General features: G+C 47.2%; 3 protein-coding genes across 3 annotated transcripts; all 3 read left to right on the forward strand.

Moving 5' to 3' along the window:
• The first annotated feature begins 632 nt into the window (after positions 1-632).
• LOC127762601 (transcription factor GTE2-like) lies at positions 633-1708 on the forward strand. The gene is made up of 2 exons (XM_052287088.1): positions 633-1090; positions 1177-1708. The coding sequence occupies exons 1-2, from the start codon at positions 633-635 to the stop codon at positions 1706-1708; spliced, it is 990 nt and encodes a 329-aa protein (XP_052143048.1).
• Positions 1709-16010: 14302 nt separating this feature from the next.
• On the forward strand, positions 16011-17716 carry LOC127762602 (putative cyclin-F1-4). The gene is made up of 2 exons (XM_052287089.1): positions 16011-17149; positions 17383-17716. The coding sequence occupies exons 1-2, from the start codon at positions 16011-16013 to the stop codon at positions 17714-17716; spliced, it is 1473 nt and encodes a 490-aa protein (XP_052143049.1).
• A 4024-nt stretch (positions 17717-21740) lies between these two features.
• On the forward strand, positions 21741-22943 carry LOC127762603 (putative cyclin-F1-3). The gene has a single exon (XM_052287090.1). It carries the CDS (start codon positions 21741-21743, stop codon positions 22941-22943), a length of 1203 nt encoding a protein of 400 aa, XP_052143050.1.
• Positions 22944-23511: the final 568 nt, after the last annotated feature.

A 23511-nucleotide genomic window follows, 5' to 3' on the forward strand; every position in this document is an offset into this window, starting at 1 on the left:
TCTCTTAACCATTGCATGGTCTGTCTTTTGTGCCTGTTCTGCCTGGAGAGCTGGATAAAGATTGCATATAATGGAGATCCAACAAGCATTTGCATAGAAGCGAGGACTTCTCCGTCTAATTTATGTTCAATAAACTTATCTGTGGTGCTTGCTATTCATCAGTCGTCACATGTGAAATTTTTTCGTCCTTGGTTGCCCGGACCATTCCCCCGGGCACATGGCGCTGATCACACTCAATACTGTGGATATTGTTCATAGGCCTAAGATTGTGAGCGGATGGTGCATATTTCTCCTAACGCAACCTCTGCATTTTGTACTCTATCCATTTGCTTCAACTCGCCAACTCGCCATGCCATCTAGCTTGTGATCCTACGCAAGCGCGCGAGGCTTGGTGTCCAGTCCGAATCCGAACCAATCCTACTCGGATTTTTGGGAGAGTCCGATTCGAATCTTACTCGGAGACGGTGTCAGCCATCGGGCCATAAGAGGGCGGGAACGATCGGCGCGCGCGCCCTTTTGTCCTGTCTCGATCCTGCATTCCCGCCACACGTTCTTGGCTTCTTGCTCCGCCACCACCAGGCGAGAGCGAGCGAGAACTCTCGAGATCTTCGTCACCACCACCGTCCCCGGCGATGGAGGAGATCATCGGCCGCTCCTCCCCGCGCGGCCACGGCGGCTCCGGCTCCCTCCTCAGGAAGCGGTGCCGGTCGGAGATGGAGGCGGTGCGAGGCCTCCTCAAGAAGGCGGAGGCGCTGGTGCGCAAGGCGGCGGCGGGGGCGGCGGCGCGCCGCCCGCTCCCTCGCCGCGTCAAGGACAAGGAGGCCATGACCATGGCCCAGAAGGAGCAGCTGGTCGGCCTCCTGTCGTCGCTGCCGGCGGGGATCCTCCCGTCGCACGTCGCCGACTTCATGCGGCGCCGGTGCAGCTGGCGCGCGGTTCCCGGCGTTGACGGCGACGACGACGAGCTGGAGATCGATCTCGGCTCCACGGAAGACGCCGCGCTGTTCGAGCTGAGGAAGATGCTCGACGACGAGGCCGCCGTTCGCCGCACGTCGCCCCGCGGACTCGAGGACGGCGAGGTCGCCGATGAGTACATGGACATCTGCGGCGGCGTCTCTCCCCTGCCGGCGGCGGCGCGCAAGCCTCCTCCTCTCGCCTTATCATCACCACCTGCAGCCGCAGAGCAAGAAGACGATCTCATCGACATCTTTGTGGCGGCGACTCTCCTCTACCGGCGCACGAGGATCTCCTCGACGCGTCGCCGCTCGTCAAGCCAGAAGCCGACGAGTTCGTCGACATCGACGGCGACACAATCGACAAGTCGCCAGGAAATCCTAACTCAACCACCACCGGTTCGAGCAGCGGCAACGCCTCCGGATCATCAAGCACATCCGCCTCCTCTTCAGGCAGCGACTCCGACTCCGACGGCGGCGGCGTCGGCGACACCGCGAGCAGCAACCCAAACACAGCAAACCATCTCCCCGTCGTCGTCGTCGAATCTGTGGCCACCAAACCATTGGAGCCGCAGCCGCCGCAGGTCGCCGAACAAGCTTACAAGATGGGGGAGAAGCTGATCCGGAGCCGGAGAGAAGCAGCTCCAGCTCCGGCTCCGGCCGGTCGGATGAGCGAGCTCATCGCCAGAGCGCAAGCGGAGAGGCTCCGCCGCGACGCCGAGAGGAAGAGGGCGCGCGAGGAACAACCACGTTGATCGGGATCACTCATCGGAGTAGAGGGCATCGTACGGAGAAATTCCGGCGGCCGGCCAAGCCGCGGCGTCGGCTTCTTGATGAGCGGCAACTCGGATTCATCAATGCTGTACTCTGCAGGTCCTGCAGATTGTCATACTGTCACATTAGGAACTTGTACTGATGATCAAAGAGATGATCATCCATATACCATAGTGTTGTACTCTGTAGGTCGTATTTGTAAAATCTTCTTTTAATATATATATCGATGGAGATGGATTCTAATAGCTCGAGTGGACGTCCACTCATTTATTGCATGTCAACTAAATGGTTATGAAAAATTTTTCAAAAAAAAAAAATTAACAAGATAGATCAATATGTAATATATCACTCTACAAACATGCAAGTTCAAATTCAACTTCTACAAGTTGTAATAAAAATAATAAATTTAATTGTAAATATACATATAATAATTTAAGTTTTGTTTGTTATTTTTGTTACAACTTGTAGAAGTTAAATTTTAACTTGCATGTTTGTGGATTGATATATTACATATTGATCTATCTTGCTCATATTTTTTTAATTTTTTTATAACCATTTAGATGACATGTAATAAACGGGTGGACGTCCACTCGAGCTGTTAAAACAGTTTCCCATATATCGATGTGCAAAGCTTTTGCACGTTTATAAAAAAGATCTCTTAATTACTTCCTCCGTTTTATATTCCGTTTCATATTATAAATCGTTTTGAATTTAGTCAAACCTTTTTAGATTTGATTGTTTTATGGAAAAAATTAGCAATATCTACCATACTAAATTAGTTTCACTAAATGTAACATTGAATATATTTTGATATTATGTTTGATTTGTGTTGAAAATGTTACTTTATTTTCAATCAGTTTGATCAAACTTAAAAATATTTAACTAGTAAAAAAAGTCAATTGACTTATAATATTATAATATGAAGTGGATGGAGTATTGTTCTCACGTTTGTAAGAGTCGAGCAATTTGATGTGTCCGGTCATCTGGTGTATATAAAGATTTAATCTTTGCAGCCATTTCGTGCTGTAATCTGCGTTGTTAGGAGCATGTGCTATTTTTCAGACAATGATTACGCGAGCCAATTTGTGCATTGAAAATTTAGAACTGAACCAAACAATTTTATACTCTGTATCCGTAAGCTCCGAGCTTGAGGCACATTGGAAACTTTGTACTGATCATGTGTTTCAACACTATTGTTGCTTAATTTGGGAAACGGATTCTAATCTCGACAGATATATATCCTCGTGTACCTTTGTGTGCAAATAGTTGTAAATAATTACATTGAATGACCTCCTTCGGTCATTCCGGTAAAAAGAAAGTTGTAAATGTATATTTTTTAAAAATATATTGCAACATTTATCATTCCACTAAAAATCAATTCAAATTCAATATACAGTTGTTCATTTATTTCTCAACGTGTGAGTTGAGTGTGGAACTTAAATTGCATGTTGAAAAAAAATGTCAAAATTTTTAAAGGATTTTTTTATAGTTTTTAACGGGAATATCCTCGAGAGATCAGAATAGTTTCATCTTAATCCACTAGCAAATCAGCAAAATACTTTTAAACTCTTGAGGGAAATGTCTAATTGTTTGCTCAAACACCATGCAAATAGTTATAAAGAAAATCTCAAAATATTTGACAACATTTATTCAATATATATACACCACTCCACAAAACCTTAGGCCTAAACTCAACTCACACCTCAAGAAATTAAAAATAAAAAAAAATAACGTATGAACAAATATAGTTCAAATTTGTCTTTTTTACTTCTCAATGTGTAGATTGAGTTTAAAGTTTATTTTTAGTGGAATGATAGTTATTACTCCATCCGTTTAATAATGCGTGGGCAATGCTAGAAAGTCTTACGTTACGAAACGGAGGAAGTACTACTCTACATTGTCAAATTATTTTAGATTTTTTCATAACAATTTAAATTAAATTTAAGAGATAACACTACACTCCTTCGAGATTTTAGAATCCACGAATTGTGTCAAACAATATTTTTCTTTGTCTCAATCATATGGCCAGTCATTCATATGTGCTTGACAAGAATATGGCTACAGAAAATCTTCAGATGAGACTCCAAGCTCCAGGACTGATCCAATTTTGGGGATCCCAGCTTATCTGTAGCAGTACGTGAAACATAGACACTTAAGCAGCACCCAAACCAAAGCATGCAGAAATCAAAATACGGGCATCAAAGTATATATATGGTGTTACGTCTGTTTGTATGTGCGTGTGTGTGCATCTTCCGTGTAATTGTAAAGAAAAATTTAAATCTGAACATGTCGGGGTTTTTGAAAAATAGAAAATCCAAGTAGGGATGAAAACGGCACGAGTATTTCCTGACCGCTGGCCTGACCCGAGACTTACAGGAAGAATATGGGAGACAAAATGGGATGCTCGATATTATCTTAGTGTTGTATCTGAATTCGTAAAATAATATGGGTTAGGATATAGGAAGAGTTGTATCTTCCCATATATCCCATATTATGAAATTTGTATAAAATTCTATTATAAATTCACCTATAAACATGATGAAATATTGGTTAGTAACTATTTTGCGAGTTCACGTATAATATTGTACAATTTGCTCCTTGATATATCTCGTCTTCTTATATTAAATATTTATCAATTAGAGATACAAATAGATAGTATCCGTTTCCGAATCCAATTCGGAGGAAATAATATGGGATGAGTGAAATTTTACCCGATACTACCTATAACCAATTCTGAATTTGAAGGAAAATATGAGTTAGGATATATGAATACCATGATCCGATTGTGCGGCTCGTTTTCACCCCAAAATCCAAGAAATACCATTGACAAACATCCAAGTCGAATAAATGTCATCGACGAATGCGAGTTACATAAAATGCCATCATACAAGCGATTTAACCCCCAAAATATCGTCGTCATTAGGGTTCCGTTTATCCCATGTTAAATACATTGTTCATCCTATAACAATTAATGGAAAACTGCTAACCGAACCCTAACGCTGATGACATTTCTAGGATGAAGTTGTTTATACGATAACATTTCATTAAACTCGTACTTATCATTTATTGGAATAAGACGTTTATCAATGACATTTTTTGGATTTTCTTTTTTTTTTTAAAAAAAAAGAATGTCAAATCTGAACATGCAAAATCCATATCAACATCAACAGGGAGGTTAGCACAGACCTCTGAATAAGTAGCATGATCGTAAAACCAAAAACTGCATCATGCCAATGTTTTTAGTGCCAGCCAAAGCTGAACTTGCAAAATCCAAAATACAGTAGTTCTAAAACCGAACCCTGCATGCATGCCTGCAGCAAACCAATGCACAGTTCATATGCAAGTCAACATGTCCTCTGAATTCTTTCGAGAGTGCTATAACCAACCTATCGCTAACGGTTTTGATATGAAAATTTTTCAAATCAATCGGCCGAAACACTCGCACTTTCAATCCTCCCTCTCGATTGTAACATTTTGGATCCTTTTGCAGCCACTCGAGAGCTACAAATGACAGGTTCAATTTTGTCAGGCACCAAAATTTTGTCAGACAACACATTGAAACGTGTGACGATCAGTTCGTTATAAACCTGGGACGAAATTCCCGCGCTCGCCGCATGCACGCTCGCCATGTCACGCGCCACGCATGCGGATTCCGAACTAAGTAAGGGTCTATTTGGTACAGCTTCAACTTCTAACTATAACTCTAGGAGTTGTCTGTAGTGAAGTTGTGGAGCTGTCTAAACCCAGCTCCACAACTCTAGTATATTTTGTGAGAGAGCTCCACCCAACTCCACTCCCAGTTTTGGTAGAGCTCAAACTGTTTGGCTGAGCTCTAGCTCCAAGAGGGATGGAGTTGGAGCTGGAGCTGTGCCACACAGGCACTAAGTACGCGCTTAGTTAAAAATTAACATCATCTTGGCTTAGTAGTTAGCACGCGCGCTTAACCCTAATCAAATCGGAGTCGGATTAACACCCATGACATGCACGATAAAAGGCGAGAGGCACCATGCATCGTCCCCTCGCCACGCCACCTGCACGAGCGTACGTGCAAACTTTCTTCCAGCCGCCGCCTCTCGCTCTCCCTCTCACTTCCGTTGAGACCTCGACGGACTTCTTGCTGCTGCTGATCACACGCACGCAGCGCTCCCAGGTCCCAGCAATGTTTGGGCTTTACTCCGGCGGCGGCGGCGTTCCGCTTCCGCAGTTGGATGCTGACACCTACGTCCGCACCATCGCCGCCATGCCTCCGCATCCGCTTGCACCGCCACCGGACTACCCCCGTACCCCTCACACCTACGGCGGCTTCCTCCCCGTCTTCGGTGATCTTCCACCGCTCACCGGCGCCGTCCTCCAGGAGCCCGTGCCGGTGCCACCCGAGCAGCGCGCCGATCAGCCGGTGGCCGTGGCCACCGAGAACTCGGCGCCGACACGGCCGCAGCTATGCGCGCCCTACGACGACGAGGTCGAGGCCACCCTCCATGCCATGGAGACGAACCCCGCGGAGCGGCCGTCGCCGTACTTCTTGGAGACGACTCAGGGTGGGCGGATGAGCGCTTTGGTGCGCGCCTCGATGATCGCCTTCATGGGCGAGTTCAGCCGGAAAAACAAGCTCGCCGACGGCACGCTCCAGCGCGCCGCCTACTTCCTGGACCGCTACCTGTCGGTGACGCCCGAGTCGGACGACGCGCTGCAGCTCCGCCTCGTCGGGGCCACGGCCGTGTTCCTCGCCGCCAAGTACGAGGACCAGTACACCCTGAGGAAGATCGACGCCAGCATGGTCGCCGCCCGGTGCGGCTACACCAGCGAGACGAGGCACAAGATGGTGTCGATCATGGAGACCGAGATGCTCGCCGCGCTGGGCTTCAACCTCGGCGGCCCGACGGCGTACACGTTCGTGGAGCACTTCACGAGGTACTACGGCGACGGAGAAGAAGAGAAGCAGTTGAAGGAGGCGGCGCATCGGGTCGCCGACGGGACGCTGCTGACGTACGGGTTCCACCGCTACCTGCCGTCCATGGTGGCGGCGTCGTCGATCTTCCTGGCGAGGCTGCACGAGCTGGGGCATGAGCCGTGGAGCAATGATCTCGCGGAGCTGACAGGTTACAAGGCCATCGACTTGATGGGGTGCGTGTGCGACATATACAGTCAAATTGCTTGTCCTCGCTTTGCTCTTTTGCAAGAGTACTTCATCGAGGATCCATATATAGGAAGAACAAAAGAGTCTGTAAAAGCACAAGCATGCAAGGCATGAATATGATGGCTTAAATTTTGCACTGTTGCCTGTACATTGATCTGTAAACTCAAAATTGTGCGTGTTATTTGGTTGAAATATATGTGATTCATCAATTCAAATTTATAATTACTAGCTTTTAGTACTCTGATCTCTCTACAATTATGGCCCAACCGTGGATTCGTGGAGCACTTCACCCGGTATAACAGCCGGGGAGAGGAAGAGCTACGGGTGCAGCGGCTGGAGCGCGACATCGCCGACCAGTCACTGATGAACTACGGCTGCCCGCGGGCTACCTGCCGTCCATGGAGGCGGCGGCCGGCGGCGTCGATCTTCATCGCGAGGTGTTCGCTGAACCGGCCCGACCGGTCTGGACTCTGGAGCACGGAGCTGCAGGAGCTGACGGGTACAGCTCCGAGGACCTCGTTAACTGCATCGATCCTCGCCATGTAGAACGTAGTGATCGATGAGGACACCGGTAGGAGCAGAGATCTCTTGTAAACATGTTCTGTTGATTGTTCATGGTTGCCATGCAATGCAACTTGATTGAGGTTTTTTTTGGCCCCCTCAGCAAGATCCTAACTAGAGAGTCTTTGTAAATATGGCCAGGAGGTTGTCTTCATTTTTTTTTCTCGAACACGTAAAAGACTTATGTTATAAAACCGGTCTGAGATCATTATCGAAAACCAAACGAGAAAGAAATATCATAGGAGATCCAAACACGATGACGATACTGAAACACGATATTTGTTTACGAGATTCAGCAGTACCCTACATCCCAGGGCGCTGATTACGGGCACTCCTCCCTGATCCAACATATTACGACGTATTCGAGTTAAAATGACCCTCGGCCGGACGTCGTCGGCAGCCGCTCCCTCTCGCTATGTTAAGTCGTCATTTCACCATGCGGTTACAACAGGTCTGCTCCTCTATTTAAGAGAAATCATATGATAGAGTCGACTATTGCTCTGTTCCTCTATTTTATGTATGCCTTTTATTTTTTTTATTTTTCTCCAGTGTCATTTCACACATTTTTTATAGCTTTTTTCTTTCATGGAACTGTTGAATTGTTTATTTTTACACTTCAATTGGAAATTTGGAATATTTGCTCCCTCAGCAGGTTTACAGGGCGCTTTTATACGAAAGAAGCAAGCACATCATGTGTGGTAAACTGGTAATCATTAGAGGAAATTAGATCATTGTTGGAATTCACAGCTAGCCATTTAAGAGAAAAAGATCATAGAGCATTTCAGATTAATTGGATGATTTGGAATTCAAAAGAATTCCTCTTAGCGACTTAGCCCAAGATTTATGAGAAAATTCGATCCATAGCACAGGAAAAAACACGGTACCAAAAATTAGCACAACAAATTTTTTACTTCGACTAGAAGCACAGGGGACCAATTTTCCTTCGATACATAGCACTTCCCTTGTATTTTAAGCTAATGGTTTTAGTTTGCAGTAGAAAAAATTATCCTCAAACTAATTTACCCTTCGACCATGTCATCTCGTCATTGCAGCCCCGTGCGGAGCAGCTACTGTGCCATGCGCGGTCGAGCAAGGAGCCGCCGTCGTCGCCTCGCTGTGCCTCGCAGCCATCGCATGGACCAACCGCGCATGGTCGAACCACCCTCCAGCCATCGCCGTCGTCGCCTCGCCACACCTCGCAAGCAGTCGCCGCCACCGCCGCCGGCGTCAACCAAGTCGCCTCGCTTCGCAGCCGCACGCGGTCGAGCCACCTGTGAGGCCGTCGTCGTCGTTAGAGGTGATGCTGAGGCCGATGACCCAATGGGCGGAGACGGAGCTGGTGGTGCCATTGGGAGCGTGGACGAAGGGGATTCGATGGCTGGCCGAGAAGCCGATGGTGGAGACCCCGGCTGGCTCCGACGCGTCTCGCTGTCCACCAGAGCCTGCGGCCGCCTCAACGTGTCAGCCCGAGCACTGCCCTCCGCTGGCCACGTGCGCGCTGGAGTCACCGCCGCCTCGTGCCGCAGCGGCCCTCTCCACCGCCGAAGCCGGAGGGCCTTGCCAGATCCGGCGACGGCAGCGCCGGATCTGCCGCCGCCTAGCCGGGAGACCTCGCTGCCACCACTCACCGACACCGGTGAACGCCACCTCCCTTGCCGCCGCCATCGCCGCTCACCAGTCGACTTTGCCGGCAGTGAGCTCTGGCGGTGGTGAGGAAGGGGGAGGGGGGAGTGGGAGGCGGTGGGGGGGGGGGGGGTTCCCGTGTGGCCTGCGCGTGGGCGACACGGGGGGAGCGTGAGGGAGCCGTCGGTCTAAGCTCCATTGCCCTCTTGCTTGGAGAAGAAGGGCAAATAAGTCTTTTTTTCATGTCAACTCACATGTTTGGATGACAAATGTAACGGGAGTGCTATGGATCGCAAGAAAATTGGTGCCCTGTGCTTATGGTCGAAGTGAAAAATTTGTTATGCTATTTTTTGATATCGGGTTTTTTCTTGTGCTATGGATCGAATTTTCTCAAGATTTATTGCCTCCCATGCCAATTCGTTGCTCTTGGCACAAATCCAATTGAAGACGACGAGCGCACGCTTGATTGCACGGGCATTGCCACTGCTGGCGATGTTGTCTGCGGCGAGCACGACCACGATGCTAGGGATACTGGAGAGCTCGTGGCAGCTCTCGCTGGACTTGGCGAAGACGACGAGCACCTCCGCAGCGCGGGCAGAGTCGGCAGCGGCGAAGTAGGTGATCAGCGCGGGCGCCACCCCGGCTGGCACTCACGATCTCTGACGCATGTTCTCCGGTAGCTAGAGCTTGCAGAGCTCGTACAACGCCGTGGCCACGCCATCGGACGACGCCACTACGGAGAAACCATTTCAGCCATCGTGCCGCATCTAGATCTGCCCATGCATGGCAGAGGTGGCGACGGTGATGTCGCATGGGAGGCGGAAACGACTGCGGTGCGCGACGGTAGCGGAGGAGGAGGAAAATGCAGCAGCGCCATCGGAGGATAGGGGCAAAGACGATACACACTGCGTCCTCATACATGAATGATTTTGAGTTCCTATCTTTCACTTTTTAATTTGTAGGATCTTACATCAAAATTTATGTTCTTCTATATATCTAACTTGTAGTAACAATGCAGTTAATTACACTCACATACACAAGCTCATAGGGGGAGGGTTTGCGTGCGTGCGTTCATGGATGAGTGTGCGTGCATGCGTTGTGAGTGTCTGCGTTGTACTGTGTGATTCTAAAAAAATTTACACTCACTTACAATACACTAAATTTAGATGTTACAGAAATTTTTTTATATTTACGATTTTTTACATGTAATAATTTTTTTTTGTTATTTCACTTAAAACTGGCTACATCCATTTGTTGAAAATTCTGCAAAAATCGATGCTTCACCATGTTTTGTATCTGCTCTGTAATCCTGAATATGCTCACTGTATTTGCAACTTCTCTAGCAATGTGCATGAGTCCATAATAGTACAATATATCATCTCCCATGCTTAATCTACTATTCTAGTGGACAAATTTTTGCGTGACGGCGTGCAATTTTTTTTTGAGCGTTGCTCCTATCCAGCAACTTGTACCGGTAGGTACTGGTACTGGGAGGTACAGAGATAAATCCATCCGTCCATGTTAGAAGGGTACGATTGGAAAACAAAGAAAGTAGTCGCGCCCCCTCTTCTCCTTTTCGCTCTTTCTCGTTTCCTCCCTCCGTGCGGCGCCGCTTTCTCATCTAATCTCTTTTTTTTTCCTCCCCTCGGCGAGCACAGCCCCGCCCGTGCGAAGCCCGCCTGAGCCGCGCGCAGGCTCGCCCCAAATCTGCCCGCCCCGCATCCATGCCCCCGCCTGTGCGCTCGCTTGCTCGCCCCGCATCTGCTGTCCGCGGCGGGGGAACCAGCACTCCTTCACCAGCGGTTTCATTCACGCCCCCACCGCTGCCGATTTCTTATCTCATCCAATGCCCATCCATCTGTGCAAGGAGCGACGGTGCCGTGGGTATTTTTTGCCCCTATCCCCCTGGACAGCTCAAGCAGCATATGCCCCCTACCGGTTTAGGGTTTCCTCTCAGGTATGTGATTTTCTTGTGGTCTAAATTTTTTTTTGTTAGAACCAAGAGATAGGTAGCAGTTTGTTTGTTGATTTTAGATGATTTCTGAGTAATATGTGTTTTCTTTTTACAAAACTTGTATGGGTGATGAAATGGGAGACAATTTTATAAGCTTAGAAGAACAAGAGGAGTACAGAACAATGACTGCCATGAGATTTAAGACAGAGAAAGAAGGTTTCCTCTTCTATAACAGGTATGCCAAAGAAAAAGGGTTTAGTGTAAGGAATAATTACATTAGACGTGATCCTATTACTGCTGCGGTAACCCATAGGCAGTACCAATGCTCTAGAGAAGGACATAGGAAAGAAGTGTATATGGAAGCGGCTAACAGAAGTAGAGAACCAAAAGCTCTTACTAGATGTGGTTGCAATGCACTTTTTGAGATTAAACTTGACAAGAAGAAATGTGATTGGTTTGTTGTGAAGTATGTAGCAAAGCATAATCATCCATTGGCTAAATCAGATGAAGTAGCTTTCTTACGGTCACATCGCACAATTAGCAATGCTCAAAAGGCTAATATTTTGGAATTGAAAGAAGTGGGTTTGCGTCAGCATCAAGTTATGGATGTCATGGAGAGGCATCATGGTGGTTTTGATGCTACAGGTTTTGTTAGTAGGGACCTGTACAATTATTTTACTAGGCTAAGGAAGAAACATATTTTAGGTGGTGATGCAGAGCGTGTTATAAAGTATTTTCAATGGAGGCAAAAACATAACATGGAGTTCTTTTTTGAGTATGAGACGGATGAAGCTGGTTGTTTGAAACAGTTATTTTGGTCGGACCCTCAATCCCGTATCGATTATGATGCATTTGGGGATGTTGTAGTTTTTGATAGCACATACCGGGTGAATAGGTATAACTTACCTTTTATCCCATTCGTTGGTGTGAACCACCATGGTTCCACTGTTATTTTTGGATGTGCTATCGTAGCTGATGAGAAGGTTGCAACTTATGAATGGATTCTTAAGAAGTTTCTAGATTGCATGTATCAGAAGCATCCTGGAGGACTGATCACAGAAGGTGAAATATAATATGATTATTTTGAGTATGTCAATTTATGTAAACTCTCTCTATATATTACTAATTTGATCTGTGATTTTATTTTCAGCAAAGTAGAAGAAGATGTATGAGAAGTATGAAGTGTTTCTTTGCACTGGTGGAAGTTGAATATGCCTTGTTTGGGAAGTTGTATTGTTGGTCAGAGGATTATATTGTGTGGTCTAGTTATTTTGTAATGAACAATTCAATCTGTCATGGTTCTTGTAATGAATTTGTGTGAAAAGCACAAGCTTTTGCTGGAGAACAAAGCATGTATATCGTTGAATGGCGCTTTTGTCTTAATTACTGTCAGCTGTGAACAGAGCATACATTGTTTATTGTTTTTTTTACTCGAACTCCTGTGAAATACATGCCATTCTGTGGAGTGATCAAAAGGACCAGAAGGTGGTAACATATCTCAATACATTTCTATTACTACTATGAGAGTACCTAAGCATTACTAATATTTTGCAGCACTCATCCCAAACAGAAGAAATTCCAAAAACTGATAATCAAAACGATGGAAAGAATATGGATCATAAGGTGCTGCTATTTTCTTATCTTGTAATATGATATCACTATTACAACTCTAATCCCTTCCAAAATTAACATTTCAGAATTCTCATCAAGTATTCAAAATCACATGCATTCCTGATATAGGGACAGCTGAAGCTCCACACATCATTGAAAGCGATGATGACAGTTTGTTTGAAAAAAACATGGTATTTCAATTAAAATTACAACCATGACAACATATTAAATTATTTAGCAATGCAGTAATAATTATACAATTGATCCTATCAGGTTGACACAATCGGTGCAAGGCTGAGACGTCCACATGGAAGGGTTAGCAAGCCAACTCACAGATCAGACAGTCCATTCTTATACTACAAAAAAACATTTGCAAGTGCTCTAAAGAGAAGTAAGGAACCAGAAACTACAGAACTGAGCTTGCAGGATGAGATTACCATCACTTACATGAAGCAATGTGATGATGATGAAAAATTGCTATCAAGTATTGATGGCATACAACTTACATATGAATTTCTTAGGCCACTTGTCAATCCCAAAGACTCACAAATCATAAGCAAGTGGTTGAAAGGCAGTGTAAGAAATACTTAAGTTCTTCCATACAACGTAATATTATCAGTATCTAAATTTTGTTCTTTATTCTTTCACAGGTCATAGATGCATACATTATGTTGATTAAAGACATGCAATGTGAAAGTCCAAGAGAGCATGGTACTGCATTTCTAGAAAGTACAGCACATTGCCAGGCCTGGAAAACAAATGGTGAACAAAATGGAACCCACAACAAGCAATATCGAGACAAGAGAGCAAAAGTTACAGCAAAATATTTGCAACATGATATGGTATATCAATATCCTCAAATATCGTTCATAATAATAACTGCATGACTTACATTTCATTTCCTATGTAGATTTTCCTACCACTCAATAGAAACTCAACTCATTGGTACGTGGCTGTTCTCAATGGTGCTAAAGAAAAAAATTTAAATACTAGACTCGATGCGCATGGACAAAAGCTACTACAACAAAGATAAAGACCTCAATAATACAATATGCTACATTGTGCCTTTAGATTCATCACTATTCCTTACTAACTTGTTACATTAGATATGTAATACTCTATTTGATAACTCAGATAAAAGGAATTGAAAAGTTTATCCAGTATGCAAGGCTAGAAGATGGCGTTGAAAACAAATGGAAGAACACCAAGATTACCAATTGGCCATTCTGCCCAATGAAAGTCCCTCAGCAAAGTGACAGGTCAAACAAACAGTTAATTTTTGTCGCAAATTATCTATAACGAATTACCACTAACAAAGAACATGCTTGCCACAGCTGGTCATGTGGCTTGCACACATTGAAATTCATAGAGCATTGGAATGGAAAAGAACTCTCCCCTAAGTTCAATGAAATGGTAATTTTAAATTGCATTCAGTACTCTTTGTAAATAAAATGACATTAATTGATATTTTTTCATAACTTGCTTTTCAGGATACAACCACCACTTTCAAACATAAGGTTGCAGCCAACCTCATTAATTCTACTATGAACGAAGTGATTGAAGTGCAGCAAGATATTAAACGCCTAGTGACCGAGGCAAATGTAGGCAACTAGCTCTAGGCTAAGATTCAGATAGACATCATTGTAACTATCCATGATTAAAATAAACAACTCATCAGTGTACCACTCGTAATGCTATCAACAATTTCTTTCTTCTATCCTATTATCATTTTACAGTCACTCATTGTAACTATCCATGATTTATTTTGAAGTCACTCGAATTGCAATGTAATCGGTAAATGATAGGGGAGGGTATTGAACATTTGAAAATTCACATAGAACAAGCAACGACTGAGCTCATTAAAACATCCAATAAATCGTACAATACAAATCCTATAAGCAATGAAGAAGAAGAAGAGCATATGCAGCCCAGAAAATGAAAGTATCTACCGCTGTAACCAACAGAAGCTAATGATTTAGATTGGATGAAAAAAAATCGATGCATACACTGCCACGTCGCCGGCTAAGAAGACTACACGACCACCTCGCCACTGCAGCCGCGCAAAGCCCAAACCCGCTGCCGCCACAACGCCAGTTCCGACGACCACCTCGTCACCGCGGCCGGCACCATCGCGCACGCCACCACCTCGCAGCCAAGGCTGCCCGCGCACCAGCCGCCGCCGCCACCTCGTGAACGCGGCCGCCACCAGGCCACCGCCGCGCCCGCCACCAGCAGCACCGCAGCACCAGGCCTTCGCCGCGCCAGGCACCACTGCGCCCGCCACAACCTCGCCGCCACGAACAACCCGCTGCCGCCGCCACCTCCGCCTCAAATGGATTAGACGCCACCGCCGCCTCCGCCTCCCACGGAGCACTTCGCCGCCGGCCGCCTCCTACAGATCAGCCGGCGCCGTCGCCTCGCCTCCCCCGCCGCTGCCTCGCCTCCCACGGAGCACCTCGCCGCCGCCTCGAACGGATCAGCCGCCGCCGCCGGCTACGGATCAGCCGACGCCGCCTCCTCCCACAAAGCATGTAGGCGCCGACGGAAGCAACTCGCCGACGCCGCTGCCATCTCCCACGAAGCAAGTCGCCGCCGCCTCCCACGGATCCCGTTGCCTCCCGCGGATCAACTCCAGGCCGATGAAGCAAGTCGCCGACGCCGCCTACTACTCTCACGGATCGGATCAGATGGGAAGGGGAGATTTGCTCGCCGCCTACTCCTCTCACGGATCGAATGGCAAAGATTTGGTAGAAAACCCTATTTCCCTCCCCTGGACACTTCTACGCGAAAAGACAAAATTATCCTTCCACCACTCCAAATATTCCGGTACCACCTCATGGGCAAATTTGTACCTAGAGGTACCACAGATTTTCCACCATCCGATTGAGCTGATTGGATGGCTCATATTTCGTACCGGACAGTACCGATGGTACCTGCTGGAGGGGAGCAAATCTCTTTTTTTTTTTTCGCGTGACCGCATGTGTCAGTCTATGTAATATCGTATGAACGATCGGTGAATTAAGCTAGACAATAATTTCATCGTGACAGAGATCGAGTCGGAGATGCAAACAAATTAAGGAAAGAAACACAGATGGGAGAAGCCTAATTACGGTTTTACGAGCGTACGGCGCAAGCTAGTACAACTTCAAACACACGCGCTTAGTTCTAATCAAACATCATTAGTTCGATCCTGATTCGGAAAACCGCGCGGATTTTGAATTGGATGGATTCCTTCACGAGTGCGCAGCCTGATCAGAGTCGGATCGTGGCAGGAGGATAAAAGGCGAGAGCGCAACACAATCCTTCCTCCCGCCACCACCACGCGAGCGTCCAACTTTCTTCCGCCACCGCCTCTTGCCTCCTCTCGCTCTCCATCGATCTCACTTCCGGCGAGACCATGGGGGATTTGATCTTGGATCCCTACATGGAGGACGCGATCTTGGATCATTCCTGCCTCGCCGAACTTCTTGCTGATCAAACAGCTCTCCCATTGTTCCATCCTTACTCCGGCGGCGCCACTCCGCAGATGGTGGATACCGACACCTTCCTCCGCGCCATCGGCGCACTGCCTCCGCTTGCACCGCCACCGGCAGCTCCGCTCGCACCGGCGCCACCGGACTCGCCCCGTACCCCTCACACCTACGGCAGCCTCCTCCCCGTCTACGGTGATCTTCCACCGCTCTCTGGCGCCGTCCTCCAGGAGCCCTTGCCGCTGCCAGAAGGCAGCGATCACCCGGTGTCACCCAAGAAGACGATCGAGGTCGCATCGCTGCTGCAAGAGCGCGCCGATCAGCCGGTGGTCACCAGCAACTCAGCGACGACGACACGTCCGCAGCTGTGCGCGCCCTACGACGACGACATCGAGGCCACCCTCCGTGCCATGGAGACGAACCCCGCGGAGCGGCCCTCCCCGTACTTCTTGGAGACGACACAAGGTGGGCGGATGACCGCACTGGTGCGCGCCTCGATGATCGCCTTCATGGACGAGTTCAGCCGGTTGCACGAGCTCGCCGACGCAACGCTCCAGCGCGCCGCCTACTTCCTGGACCGCTACCTGTCGGTGACACCCGAGTCGGATGACGTGCTGCAGCTCCGCCTCGTCGCAGCAACGACCGTGTTCCTGGCGGCCAAGTACGAGGACCAGTACACCCTGAGGAAGATCGACGCCAGCATGGTCGCCGCTCGCTGCGGCTACACCAGCGAGACCAGGCACAAGATGGTGTCGTGCATGGAGACCGAGATCCTCGCCGCGCTCGACTACAATCTCGGCGGCCCGACGGCGTACACGTTCGTGGAGCACTTCACAAGGTACTACGGCAAGGGGAAAGAAGAGAAGCTGATGAGGGAGGCGGCGCATTGGTTCGCCGACGGGTCGTTGCTGACGTACGGGTTCCACCGCTACCTGCCGTCCATGGTGGCGGCGTCAGCGATCTTCCTGGCGAGGCTGCACGTGCGGGGGCATGAGCCATGGAGCAAGGATCTCGCGGAGCTCACGGGGTACAAGGCCATCGACTTGATGGGCTGCGTCTGCGATATGTACAGTCAAATTGCATGTCCTCGCTTTGCTCTTTTCCAAGAGTACTTCTTCGAGGATCCATAGCCCATGTATAGGAAGAACAAAAGAGTCTGTAAAAGCACAAGCATGCAAAGCATGAATATGATGGCTTAAATTTTGCACTGTTGCCTGTACATTGATCTGTAAACTCAAAATTGCGCGTGTTATTTGGTTGAAATATATGTGATTAATTCATCAAATTCAAATTTATTAGCTTTTGCTACTCTGATGTCTCTACATATGGCCCAACCGCGGACACGTTCGTGGAGCACTTCACCCGGTACAAGTGTACAACAGCCGGGGAGAGGAAAAGCTACGGGTGCATGCAGCGGCTGGAGCGCGACGTTGCCGACCAGTCGCTAATGAACTACGTACGGCTGCCCGGGGCTACTATACCTGCCGTCCATGGAGGCGGCGGCCGGCGGGCGTCGATCTCCGTCGCGAGGTGTTCGCTGAACCGGCACGACGCGCTGGTCTGGAGCACGGAGTTGCAGGAGCTGACGGGGTACAGCTTCGAGGACCTCGTCAGCTGCATCTTCGCCATGTAGAACGCAGTGATCGATCGGTTGATCGATGAGGACATCGGTAGGAGTAGAGATCCCTTGTAAACATGTTTCTGTTGATTGTTCATGGTTGCCATGCAACGCAACTTGATTGAGGTTTTTTGCCCCCCTGATAGAGAGTCTTTGCAAACATGTCCCGGAGGTTGTCTTCATCTTCATCTTTTTTTATTCACAAACACGTAAAAGCCTTATAAAACTGGCCCAAGATCATCATTAGAAACCAAATGCGAAAATTGTCATAGGAGATCCAAACACAATGACGTCATTGAGAGTCGTAGCCTATATCCCTGAGGCACTGATAACGGGTACACATCCCCGATCCAACATATTACAACGTATATATCAGAGTTACAGCAACCCTTGGCCGAACGTCGCTGGCAGCCGCTCCCTCTCGCTATGCTAAGTCGCCATGTCGCTATCCTGCTACAATAGGTATGTCTCTTTAGTATAGAATCCGACTCTTATTCTACTCCTCTATTTTATGTATGCCTTTATTTTTCTCCGGTGTCATTTCACACATTTTTGTAGCATTTTTCTTTCATGGAACTGTTGAATTGTTTGTTTTTACACTTCAATTGGGATTTTTGCTCCCTGATCAGCAGGCTTACAGAGCGTCGTTATACAAAAGAAACACGTCACACATGGTAATCATCAGAGGAAATCAGATCATCGTTGGAAGATAAATTTTACAATTCTTGAGAAAACATCTCGAGATAGCTAAATTTTACACTAATTTTTTTTTTATCTTTAGATAGTTAGTACGTAAAGATACTAAATTTTACACTAGAAAATATGATACCTTTAGGTAAGATAAAATTACCATTGTTGGAAATGTTGGCGATTCTCGCGGCGTACTTTCACATAATGGCCAGCTATATTGACTTTCACATTACTTTCGCTATGTTGTGTTGCATTGGACTGCATGTGTGTATATAGTGTGTGTGTCACCAATATTTGGACTGTACCTGCATAATGTACCCCAAAGATAATTTCTTGGCGGCCCTAGCATTTCTAGCCGCCATGAAAATTACTCATATTACACCCCAAATATATTCTTGATTGCCATGGTAGGTAGGGCCGCCAGGGAAAGACACAGTTTTGGACATCAATAAGTTATTCTTGGCAGCCCTGACTGACAAGGATAATCTTTCTTGGTGGTACTAACCGTCAAGGATAAAAAATGTCCTTGGCGGTTCTAACGGTCAAGAGTAAGAATTTTTTTTAGCAGTTTCTTAGCAGCCAAGGAAAGATATATTCTTGTTGGTCCAAAGGGACAAGGTTACATTTCTTGGCGCATTCGAAAGTTCACAACCTTCTTAATTTGCTTGGTAGTTCGACCGCTAAGAAGATATTCCCTTACGGTTAGCAACCACGAAATCTGAATATCTCTAGCTTTCTAGACTTGGCGGTCAGCCAACGGAATAATTAATCTTAGCGATTTTCATACTATACTTGGCGGTTTTTGGCCGCCAAGAAAATTACGGATTTTTGTAGTGCTAGCTAATGCATTAATTTGATGCTTATTATTTTCCCTATTTATGTTGCATCTTAAGGCAATTGATTTGTCCATTGATTACAAACCAACCATTGGAAGTGAATGTGAGAATTGCAAGAGCAGGACAGGAGGACGAGTATTGGCGAAAAAAAAAAATCCTGTCATGGGCCCAGAAGGAAGAGTCATGCGAGGATGGGGCGTGCCGCGTGTTCAAGGACTAATTACATATGTGTCCAGACTATTGGTATACTCTTAATCTTATTTCTTTCTGGTTATTTGTACATAATATATATTGCATCAGTTGTAATTGGTGTTTTCTTTACTTCCATTTCAGGTTTTTTTGAATTAAAGCAGAACAAAAATATTCTTCCTTCACAGCTGATAATGACATGTGATCCTGTAGCTGAATTTGGCCCCGTACTAACTTGATTAAGATACAAAATTTTCCTCGATTTCCTTGATTAAGATTCAGCTTTTTGGTGTTCAGTTCATTTCTGAATTCTACTTCAGTTTATACATGAGCTGTAAGATGATGAAATGTTTCTGGGAATGACATGTCCTCCTTTATTTTGGATCCATCAAGACCGCTGCTCCTTGTCACTCTGAACAAGCATCTGAATAAGCATCAAGAACGAAACAGGACAGCATTGAGAACATTGGAATTTAACAGGAGCCATTTCAGAGAAAAATATAATAGAGCATTTCAGATTGGATGATTTGGGATTCAAAAGAATTTCTCTTAGCCCAAGATTTATTGCCTCCCATGCCAATGCCAATTCGTTGATCTTGGCACAAATCCAATCGAAGACGACGAGCGCACGCTCGATTGCACGGGCGTTGCCACTGCTGACAATGTTGGCTGCGGCGAGCAGGACTACGATGCTAGGGATACCGGACAGTGGACAGCTCGTGGCGGCTCTCACTGGACTGAAGAAGATGAGCACATCCGCGACGCGGGCAGAGTCGGTGAGCGCGGGCGCCGCCCCGCTTGCACACACGATGCGATGCATGTTCTCCGCTAGCTTGCAGAGCTCGTACAACGCCGCTGCGGAGAAACTACTTTAGCCATTGTACTGCCACAGTTCCAAATTTCGGATCGAAATTTCGGTTCTATTGGATCCCCCAGTATGATATTATTTTGGCTAAATTTTTTTATTTTTTTCATCTTTTCATGAATTTAGTAACATTTTGTTTAAATTTGTATCAAATTTTATTTAAAAATTCATATAATTTCGGGCTGAAATTTCCGAAATTGCGATATTACGGCCACCCCGCTAAAAATGACCAAACCGAAAGATTAAACACTGACTACCACTAGATCTAGCCATGGCGGAGGTCGGGACGACGACATCGCCTGGGAGGAGGAACCGGCTGCGGTGCGCAATGGTAGCGGAGGAGGAGAATTCAACGGCGCCATCGGAGGATAGGGGCAAAGACGGTACACAATGTGTCATACATAAATGATTTGCCCTACAACGTCGTACATTTTGAATCGTTTTAGTTTAACTTGTAACGTCATACATAATAGAATGGAGGTAGTACTACGCTTACGTTTTGCCTGAGATTTACCTGAACTCGCTTAACGCACTTTTACCATTGTCCAGGAAACTCCTTTAACGGATTTGTTGTTTCAACTGCGACAAAATTTTGGGCTCCTATCTTTCACTTTTTCATCCGTAGGATTTTGCATCAAAATTTGTGCTCTTCTATATCCAACTTGCAGTTACACTTAATTACATAGCTCTTACACTCAATTACAGTACACCAAAATTAGATTTTGCAACATTTTTTTCTTTATATTTACGATTTTTTACATGCTTGTCTTTTTTTTATGTTATTTCACTTAAAACGGGCTACATTGATTGGTTGAAAATTCTACAAAAATCGATGCTATAAATCTACCGAAAGATTAACAGGTAGTTTCTCTTTTAGTCACTCGATTGGACGTCCACCATGTTTTTGTTCTGCTCAGCTGCTTAGAAACCCTGAAGATTTTGATAGAGTGTTAGCATATGCTCACTGTTAGGTAACTTCTCTAGCAATGTGCATGAATCCATAATAGTATGGTATGTCATCTCCCATGCTTAATCTACCATTCTAGTGGATTTTAAGAATTTGAGTGCTTGGACTTCTTTTTGCGTGACGGTTTGCTCTTGTTTTTTCGCGTGTGTGTGTCAGTGTATGTATAATAGTATCGTATGATCGGTGAATTTCATCATGACGGAGATCGAGTCGGAGATGCAAACAAAGGAAAGAAACGCACGCGCTTAGTCCTCTCTAATCAAACATCATTAGTTCGATCCTGATTCGGAAAACCGCGCGAACTTTGAATTTGATGGATTCCTTCACGCGTGCGCAGCCTGATCAGAGTCGGATCGTGGCACGAGGATAAAAGGCGAGAGTGCGGCACCATCCTTCCTCGGCCACCACCACGCGAGCGTCCAAGTTTCTTCCCGCCACCGCCTCTTGACTCCTCTCGCTCTCCCTCGATCTCGCTTCCGGGCTCCGGCGACCATGGGGGATTTGATCTTGGATCCCTACATGGAGGACGCGATCATGGATCATCCCTGCCTCGCCGAACTTCTTGCTGATCAAACATCGCTCCCAATGTTCCATCCTTTCTCCGGCGGCGGCACTCCGCAGATGGTGGATACCGACACCTTCCTCCGCGCCATCGGCGCACTGCCTCCGCTTGCACCGCCACCGGCTGCTCCGCTCGCACCGGCGCCGCCACCGGACTCCCCCCGTACCCCTCACACCTACGGCAGCTTCCTCCCAATCTACGGTGATCTTCCACCGCTCTCCGTCGCCGTCGTCCAGGAGACCTTGCCGCTGCCAGAAGGCGGCGATCACCCGGTGCCACCCAAGAAGACGATCGATGTCGCACCACTGCTGCCAGAGCACGCCGATCAGCCGGTGGTCACCAACAACTCAGCGACGACACGGCCGCAGCTGTGCGCGCCCTACGACGACGACATCGAGGCCACCCTCCGTGCCATGGAGACGAACCCCGCGGAGAGGCCCTCCCCGTACTTCTTGGAGACGACACAAGGTGGGCGGATGACCGCACTGGTGCGCGCCTCGATGATCGCCTTCATGGACGAGTTCAGCCGGTTCCACGAGCTCGCCGATGGCACGCTCCAGCGCGCCGCCTACTTCCTGGACCGCTACCTGTCGGTGACACCCGAGTCGGACGACGTGCTGCAGCTCCGCCTCGTCGGGGCCACGGCCGTGTTCCTCGCCGCCAAGTACGAGGACCAGTACACCCTGAGGAAGATCGACGCCAGCATGGTCGCCGCCCGGTGCGGCTACACTAGCGAGACCAGGCACAAGATGGTGTCGTGCATGGAGACCGAGATCCTCGCCGCGCTCGACTACAACCTAAGCGGCCCGACGGCGTACACGTTCGTGGAGCACTTCACGAGGTACTACGGCGACGGAAAAGAAGAGGAGCTGTTGAAGGAGGCGGCGCATCGGTTCACCGACGGGTCGCTGCTGACGTACGGGTTCCACTGCTACCTGCCGTCCGTGGTGGCGGCGTCGGCGATCTTCCTGGCGAGGCTGCACGTGCTGGGGCATGAGCCGTGGAGCAGGGATCTCGCCGAGCTCACCGGGTACAAGGCCATCGACTTGATGGGCTGCGTCTGCGGCATGTACAGTCAAATCGCATGTCCTCGCTTTGCTCTCTTTCAAGAGTACTTCTTCCAGGATCCATAGCCAATGTATAGGAAGAACAAGAGAGTCTGTAAAAGCTTATGTCAAAAAAAAAAAAGTCTGTAAAGGCACAACCATGCAATGATGCAATGCATGATGGCTTCAATTTTGTAGCTAGCGTTCGTATGCACATCGATCTATAAGTCCAAATTTGTGAGTTTTGGTTGAAATATGTATGATTCATCAAATTCAAAATTACTAACTTTTCGTACTCTGGTTTCTGTACATCTTTATCGATCGATCTGTATCTCTTGCCTGCTCATGGATTCAGCAGGCAGTTCAAAAGGTTGACCTATTTGGGAATCTCCGGATCTATGCTTATTTTCAACTCCCCGAAGCATTTCGTCGCTTGCTACGCCCTTCCTCGTCTCTGGGTACCTAGGTATCCACCGCAAGCCTTTCCTCTTTTGAACCTCGCCATTAACGTTAAGGCTATGCCATCCTAAGGTGCTACTAAATGGAAGGATCTTATCAACGTCCATGAATGCGAAATCATAGATCGAACTGCCGAATTGGCAAAATTCGGTGCTATCATAGTATCCGCTAAGTTCACGGGCTGGAGATAAGCGAA

The sequence above is a fragment of the Oryza glaberrima genome, chromosome 2, assembly GCF_000147395.1.
Source record: "Oryza glaberrima chromosome 2, OglaRS2, whole genome shotgun sequence".
In the NCBI taxonomy this organism is placed as follows: Eukaryota; Viridiplantae; Streptophyta; class Magnoliopsida; order Poales; family Poaceae; genus Oryza; species Oryza glaberrima.